The sequence below is a fragment of the Frankliniella occidentalis genome, unplaced genomic scaffold (genome assembly GCF_000697945.3).
Source record: "Frankliniella occidentalis isolate FOCC.00 unplaced genomic scaffold, Focc_3.1 Scaffold11, whole genome shotgun sequence".
In the NCBI taxonomy this organism is placed as follows: domain Eukaryota; kingdom Metazoa; phylum Arthropoda; class Insecta; order Thysanoptera; family Thripidae; genus Frankliniella; species Frankliniella occidentalis.
Genome location: NW_026267141.1, coordinates 921923 through 930264, shown reverse-complemented (window position 1 = coordinate 930264; position 8342 = coordinate 921923). Strand labels below are relative to the sequence as shown.

Genomic DNA, 8342 nt, shown 5'->3' with positions numbered 1-8342 from the left:
CCGACCGACCGGGAGAGACAAAAGCTTATCGGTCAACGCCCACACGTTTTGGAAACGGAACAAGCGGGGCGGCCGGGCCCATACCTTTGCCAGGAGAAAGTCGCCTACCCGAGCAGCGCTCCGCCCGCCTGGCCCGGCCCGCCCGGGCCATGGGCCCATGAGGAGGGACTGCCTTAACACGGCACACAACAGAAAGAAACCCGCTTAGGGTTGGTCTCGGGTCAGGTCTGGTGTGTCACCGTCTTTGATGAACACTATGTCGTCGCACCCTCTTGTCGGGGAGAGGTAAATTTGGAGTATTGAAATGAGTCACAAGAAGAGATTCGATAGACACCTTTCGACGCAACGAAGTACTGATCGTTCGTCGGTTCAGAGACTGCTCAGAGCTTGATGAACGTACCCCCAATTTTTAGACAGTCCCTGAAGACTGTCTCTACCAGAGGATAAAGAGACCCCCCCTCCCCTTCCTAACCGTCTCTATTTCCTGAATCAAGAACATGGTGGTATGTGGGAACATAGACACAAGGACAATGCAAATAAGGTATTTCACCAAGTTCAAACTGGATCCAAAGAAGGACTGAACTGTTTCCTCCCTGACGTTCATTGGTTGACGCAGACGAAGTTCTCCGACTCGTCAATAGTGCAGTCGCAGATCTAGTGGCAGGGCCACGAAATTCGCCCGCGTCAGCCAATGAGCGTCAGGGAGGAAACAGTTCAGTTCTTCTTTGGATCCGGTTTAAACTGGGTGAAATAGGTACCCTATTGCGCAATGCCATGAAAAAGTTCTGGCGTCCGCAGGCACGTTTGCTCAAGTGAAATGCAATGTGCTTGATTCAGGAAACGGTTCTCCGTGGGTATGTTCATTGTTGTTTGTCAGCAGGGCAGTCACCTTGGAAGGACGGCCAGGATCAGGGGCCTAATTATTTGCACCCCGGGGTACACTATTATAATCATAGAAGGTGTACAAACACTATGACGTCGTGTGTCCAGCTGTCAGCTCAGCTCCCCTTGAGCTTTGCTCTGTCCCGATTCAGATCGGGCGGGACGAGGCGGCTGGTGACTTACTCGTGTGCTTTCTCCTCCCGTGTGTCTTGTCGCGCGGGCGGGACGCGCCTCGACGCCAATCGCCCCGCCCCGCCCCGCCCCGCCCGGCTGGAGGACCCGCGGGGCGTGCATAGTAAGCAGGCGCGGGGCGGCCTCCCCCCTCGCCCTCGAGGAGCGGCGCCGACTTTCTTCCTCCGCCTCTCTGTCTCCCTCTCCCGCCGCCGACGCGACGACTCACACGGCCGTGCGAAGCGCGCGTGGCCTGCTTGCAAGCGTATTCGGGGGTCATCACACTGTCGGAAATGTTGGTGTGAAAAGCCACGAATGATTGGAGATGATGGTCATTCCCCTGCGGAGCCCTTCTCTAACGAACCTGTCTTTGCTTTGTGTGTTTGCAGGGGAGAGTGTCCCGGACACCAGCACCTCGTCCCCGGACATGGCGGGGTCGCCGTCACCGGGGCCGCCGGCGGCGCCCCTGCCCCCGCTGCCGCCCAGCCCGCCGCCCCCCAGGTCGCCGGCCGAGCCGCTCGCCGACTCGCAGCGGGCGCGGTCGCCGGGGCACGCGGCGCAGTCCCGCCTGGCCAGCCGGCCGGACGCCGCCGACACCAGCGTCTTTGACGGCGGCGGGGGCGGCAAGGACTCCAACCACCACCCCCACCCGGGCCACGGCGCCCACCCGGGTCACAGCGCGCACCCCACCAGCACCGTCATCAGCGTGGTCGTCGGCGGCCAGCAGATGACGCAGCGGCAGTCGGTAGGTCCACCCCCGGGTGGTTGCTTGACCCCGCCCACATAGCGCCGGCAGGTTGCCTAACCGCTCGGGGCCGTTCGGCGCCTTGATCAGGAGCGATAGGCAAACCCGCACGCAACGCCTGCATGGCGGTGCAGTGTAACCAAAACTGTACACTGTAAATCCGGGGTGTCCAGCAGGTAGGCGACAAAGTCGCCTGACCCGCAAGACTAGGCGACTCATGTCGCCTATCTGCTGGACACTTTCTGGTCTTCCAGGTGATTGCATTGAATGAGTCCATAGGCATTCCACCCCGGTTTTACAGTGTAGGCGAGGTCAATCAGCCACGTGGTGCATCAAAACAAATGCAGGCAACTTCTAGTGCTAACCACCTTTTTGCTTTGTTCTCCGCAGGAAGAGCACGAAGAGCAGCGGCTGCGGCAGCAAGAGCAGCAGGAGAGGATACAGCAGGAGCACAGGATACAAGTGGAGCAGCAGCAGAGGCTACAGCAGGAGCACCGGCTGCGCGCGCAGCAGGAGCAGGAGCAGCAGCGGATACGGCACCAGGCGGAGCAGGCCGAGGCGCGGCTGCGGCACGAGGAGCAGCACCGCCACCTGCTGCACCGGCAGCGCGCGCCCGGCCAGCCCGGCGGCCAGCCCTCGCCCATCCCCGTGTCGGTCGTCACCCCCACCAAGAACCCGTCGCCGCCCACCTTCTCGTGGGTGTCGGCGCCCATCCGGGTCAAGTCGGAGCTCGTCAACAACAACAGCTCGGCCAACAACAACAACCTGCTGCAGCAGCAGCAGCAACCCCAGCACCACGAGGCGTCGTCGGCGCCGACCGGCTTCTCCCCGCGCATCAACGGCGTGCGGCCCGAGCTGATCGGCGGCGGCGTGCCGCCCGGGGCCGCGGCGCCCGGGGGGCCCGGGGGCTCCCCGCACAGCCCGCAGCCCTCGCAGGCGCCGCAGCCCGCGCGGCCCGCGCCCACCGTCATCATGGGCGAGGCGGGCGGCGTGCGCACCATGGTCTGGTCACAGCCCATGGCCACGGCCGCGTCGCAGACCTCGGCCTCGGCGTCGTGGAGCTCGTCGTCGCCGCAGTCGACGCAGTCCTCGTCGTCCAACTCGCAGCACGACGAGAGCGCGGCGCAGCTGCTGCTCAGCCTGGGCAACAGTGTGCCGCCCCCGCAGCCCGAGCAGCACCACCAGGTGAGGCCGCATAGCCTCAGCGCGCTCAGACTCGGTGCCCGCGGGCTACCGACGACGGGCGGTAGCAGCTTTGTCGCTGACCCTTTCTTAGATTATTTGCGGACCCTGAATATGAAATCCCCAGTGAGTTCCACTCTGAGCGAGAAAAGTGCCCTCCTCGGTTGTGTTATTGTAAACCTCCTCCCGGTCTGTCGCGGCTAGCCGTATACCCCACAGTAACCCTCTTCGTCCCTCAGGTCGGGTCGACGCCGCACCACTTCCCCGCGCCGCTCAACATGGAGCGCCTGTGGGCGGGCGACCTGTCGCAGCTGCCCGCCGCCCAGCAGCTGCACGCCCTCAACCTGTCGGCCGCGGGCCAGCCGCTCTGGGCGACGGCCGCGTCGCGGACCAACGGCGCGGCGGGCCACGGCCAGGCCGGCCACGAGAAGGCGACCCTCGCCCTGCAGCCGGACGAGGACGACCAGCCCATGATCTGCATGATCTGCGAGGACAAGGCCACCGGCCTGCACTACGGCATCATCACCTGCGAGGGGTAAGCACCGCCTGGCGCAGCCTGCCGCACCCGCGCACTGCTGGAACTGACGTCGACTCGCACTGTCGAAATATTGAAAGATTATCCCCATTTTAGCTCTGCCGACTTTGACCAAGCCGTTCATTTTAAAAAGGAGAGCATTTCACCTAAGATTTTATTTATAGGAAATTTAAAACGAGGTCTTCATTATTTCTTCATCTTTGCTGTTCACTCTCAAAATCTGGTGGGGTATCTCATTGTCATCGCTGTCATAATATATCATCTACACCTTATGATTAATTTCAATACAGACGTGCATATAATATATATAAGGTGAATCAGAGCCCATCTTCTATGATCTATCAACTTTTCCCTTTAAAAATTCACGGGTAATTTTCTTGCGGCTGTCTTTCATGCTGCTCCGAAAATACTCTTGTATATAACACTAACCCTCTTTGGCCTGCCAGACTTATGGGATATAGAATTTGTTTATTTACTCCTTTTTTCTATCAAAAGAGAAATAACTTTAAAAACATTCATGCTGCCCAAAACCCTGGTCTGGCGGCCTCCTCAATGACTAAAACCCCTTTCCCCCCATGTGGTGAATGGTCTTCCCTAACGTGACATGTCTGGTGTGCAGCTGCAAGGGCTTCTTCAAGAGAACAGTCCAGAACCGTCGAGTGTACACCTGCGTCGCTGACGGAACCTGTGAGATCACCAAAGCTCAGCGGAATCGATGCCAATACTGCCGCTTCAAGAAGTGCATTGAGCAGGGCATGGTGCTGCAAGGTTCGTACTTCCCTCCTCTGTCCTCGTCGAGGGTTTTTGTTTTGTTCTTCCCCTTCTTCCTGCTCTCTGTGCTACTTCTCTCGGTGGAGGCATCCCTTTTCTTGCGACTCTGTCCGACTTTTGCATTGCGAGAGGGAAACAAACTATGCTCCTTTTTTCACAACTATTTATTAATGTAAATAAATAGTACTTTTTATTTTAGTACGTTTAACTACAGTACATACTCTCAGAATGTTTTGTTTCCCTCTCACCTTGCTCCACTGTGAATAGACGACCATATACCTCCTTAGCACTGCATGAACAAACGTCACATGCCCTCTTTTTTTCCCGTTGAAAAAAAAATGACTTTCATTTCTAAAACTTAATAGCATATCAAATTTACATCATTTTACCGCCCCAACTTGCCATTGGCATCTGCAGTTGCCGCACAGGTTGTTGACTCGCCTACGTCCTTCGCGGGGCGTTGAACTTGAATTTAATCTAATCGCGCCAACTTGTTCGGCTTAAAACTGCAGCGTCGCCGCGCGACGAACAAATCAGCAGAAGAAGTCCGTTATCTCTCGTCCCTGGTGAATTCTCACACCCGGAAGGGAACGCGACGGCCTCGCCGCGGACGCATCGCTTCCCGCGACGTGTCGTGCGAACGTACTTTGAACTCATGTACTTGCACTCCCTACCTTAACGACGAACGACAACGCGTCATTTCCAAACGAACGAGACGTTTTTCATTTTCCCGCCTCCGAATCTGCACGGAAAGCAGCTGCTGCTTTTAGGCATTTTGGTTGACATCCTTGTCGATTTCCTCTTTCTCTCTCTCCCTCTCCTGTCACTTCCCTGGTTTACGTACTCTGGTTTCTCTCAGAGATGTGTCGTGTTGGCCGCGCTGTGGGTTCGAATACCGAGGCGTTAGTGCAGCACTTTTTGGTCTTTCTTTCTTTTGGACTCTTTTCGACGTTCCACTTATGTGTTACTGCCCACAGCTGTCCGCGAAGATCGCATGCCTGGAGGCCGGAACTCGGGGGCAGTCTACAACCTTTACAAGGTAAGTACCTACAACAGTATCGAGGGTCGAGGTTTCAAATACTCTACCCAATGTAACTCTGTCCGGATATTTTTTTTACCGCCTTTTTTTCATTTAGACTAACACTCCTACGCCACTTGCCCTTGCTCAGGTCAAGTACAAAAAACATAAGAAGAACGCTCGGGCCAACGGGCAGGTGAAGCCCGAGAAACCACCGACGCCGACACCGGGACCCGTCCAGCAGCAGCAACAACAACAGCAACAACAGCAGCAGCTGCACCACCTACAGCAGCAGCACCACCTACAGCAACAACAGGAGCAGCAGCGACAACAGCAGCAGCAGCAACAGCAACAACAACAGCAGCAGCAGCAACAGGCCCTGGGCCAGACCAAAGGACTGGCTCTCCTAAGCCAAGAGCACGCACTCTCTCCTCATCTTGTAAACGGGACCATCCTGAAGACGGCGCTAACAAACCCCAGCGAGGTGAGTGCCCAGCCCCCTAGCACCTCTAGCTTAGGCCCTACTTCGGTCACTCCGCTGCGTGTGTGAGTTCTCGCACCTGGCTGTCTGTCCTTATTAAACACCTCGACTTATTAGCCCGTCTCAACTAACGTCGCTGCATTTTGGGGTCAATTAACAATCGGAGGAATAAGTAACGGAAACAAAGAGGAGATAACATCTTTTTCTTTCTCCTCGGGGTAACGTTTGTTCGAATAATATTCGGTTTGTCGTTTTTTCTGAGTTGCATTTGCCGTTTGGTCTGAGAGCGCCCCTTGGTTTTTCTTGTGTGGAGGTCCGCGATGGACGGACGGCGCTCGCCCTGGGTACCCTGGGCCCCGCGGGGGGTGGCCTAGGGGGCTCCTGCGGCCCGGGGGCGCCCCCGCAGGCCTTGCCGCAGGCCATGGCGCCGGCGCCACAGGGGCCGAGCCCCGGCAGCCACGGCCCAGGCTCCAGCCCCGGCCACAGCCCCCTGGCCGCCCTCGGGCTGGAGCTGGAACACTTCCAGCGGAACTTCGAGGTAAGCTTCGTGTCGAGAGAACCCGAAGCTCATCGCCGAAGCTCGCCATTTTGTGTGCCGCTGCGCTATGAACAATTTTGAAAACTTTTTGTTAACGTGGGCTGGGATAATTTTGAACCGCGGCTCGGTCTTTTGAGCACCACTCCATAGACCGGTCAATATGATCAGTTCTAACAGGAAAATTTCAAAGTATAAAATATTTTTAAAAACGACTTAAAACAGAAAAACGTAAAAAATTATCGCAATGCATATTTTGACTCGCGAGCGCCGGTCTCGTCGTCGCCGAGATGCGTAGTGCAACGCGGCGCAGCGAGTTGGGTTGCCTACCCGAGCTCCGTGCGGGCTGCACCATGCCCTGCAAGGCGAGGTGAGGAAGGCAACCCAACCGACCGCGTAGTGCTCACCCGTGGGGACTATCGCCGAAACTATCGCAGGGCTCGGATATGCAAAATTGCTGGAATAAAAAGAAACCGGCTCGTTTTAAATGTATATACCAGTATCTTTTGATCGCGGCTGCCTCGCCTCCTGCTTTCATTGTCACGCTTATCATGCCTCTTTCTTCCTCTCACCTGTCGTCGTGGCCTTTCTTTCTCTCTCACACTCTTTCACGCCAATGGACGCGCTAACCTCTGTGCCTTTCTCTCTGTGCGTACGTTTGCCTATACGTGTATACATGTATTTCTTTTTTTGTCTGTGTCTTCACGCCATACGTACTCTAGATTTCCGCATGCAGTTTTTTCACCAATCGGCTTCCCCTCTCACGTTATCTATTGTTGTGTTATTGTACCTCGGGGGGTGCACTAATACGTGACACGCGACAGGCGCACGTTTTAACCGAGAAAAATCAGTTAAATCGGTGAAGATTAAAATATTGATCCAGACCTTGTACCCCCCCCCCCTTCTTCTTTTGTCCTTTTGTCCCGACTGCTTCGTCTCTCGCATTCGCCCGTGTACGTCGCTCTTTCTCTCTCTCGCTCTGTCGGACCTTGTCCCACCTCACCTGCCCGTGCCGTGCGCCGCGCACGGTGCGTGAGACGGTCCCTCCTCCAGACGGACCGCTACGCCGAGGCCACCTTTAGGCCCGCCTCACGGCCCGCCTTCAGGCCCCTCGCCGGGCGCAGGGAAAGTGCGCTCTGCTCCTTGGTCCGTCTGCTTTCACTGCCAGGGCCGTCTGTTGACCTGCCCCCTCTCCCCAGCGGAGAGCGGCGGCGGCACGGTGCGTCACCGGCCGGGGCGTGGCGGGGCGTTGCGGCCAGGAAGTTCACATCAGGTGCGAACGCAACCGGAGCGAGTGGCTGGCTGTGGCTCCTGCCTGTGCTGCCGCAGCCGCTTTCTCGACCCCGGCAGACGATGTGTCAGAGGCTGGATCTTGTAGCGAAAGAAGTATCCGTTTCCAGATTTAAGAGAGTTCCTTTTAGGCATTCCCGGGGACTGTCTGTAAAAACTGGGGAAGCTTTGTGGCCTGGTCTGGGGACTGTCTCCTTCCCATATGGGCTAATTTTTATTTTCATGGATTATAAACTAATTTTGACCCATTGAATAGCTATTTTGAAAAACTAAAATAATGCAAAAAAAAAATCTCTCCTGCAGTTTTGTTTTTTCTTGAAAGTAAGCACTAGAAAAGAACTCTCCAAAATGTGTGGGCTCGGTCCGCCCCGCCTGGGCGCCCAGTGGGCTCGGTCCGCCCGGGCGCGCCTCTCACCTTGGCCCGGGTCCCCGTTCCCTTTCCCTTGGGCCCGCGGCTCCGCCTTGTGGCTCCGCGCGGCGCTCCGCGGCAGCTCCGCGGGGTCATTGGCCCGAGCCGCGGTGTCCTTATAAGCCACTGCAGCTTTTCCCAACGGTCCATTACGTAAGGTGCGAACTGTGGAACGGCGAGGCGGAGCGTGGCGGGGCGCGGTGGTCGTTAGGGCTGGTTGCGAGAGGCCGCGCCCCGCCCGCCCCGCCCGACTGGAGAGGAACGGGTTTCCGCGGTCCTAGCTGCAGCATCCTGGAGGCACGCCCGCGCCGCGCTCCCCGCGC

The 8342-nt window shown here is 57.2% G+C and overlaps 1 protein-coding gene across 1 annotated transcript in view; it reads left to right on the top strand.

Moving 5' to 3' along the window:
- The window catches only part of LOC113215183 (hormone receptor 4), a 129436-nt gene extending 121197 nt beyond the window's left edge, over positions 1-8239 (top strand). Inside the window, exons 4-10 of the mRNA XM_052277621.1 lie at positions 1443-1798; positions 2189-2983; positions 3220-3515; positions 4135-4283; positions 5264-5325; positions 5423-5788; positions 6099-8239. Coding sequence (XP_052133581.1) covers positions 1443-1798; positions 2189-2983; positions 3220-3515; positions 4135-4283; positions 5264-5325; positions 5423-5788; positions 6099-6404 — 2330 coding nt within the window. The 3' untranslated portion in view covers positions 6405-8239. The remainder of the gene's footprint in view (positions 1-1442; positions 1799-2188; positions 2984-3219; positions 3516-4134; positions 4284-5263; positions 5326-5422; positions 5789-6098) is intronic.
- Positions 8240-8342: the final 103 nt, after the last annotated feature.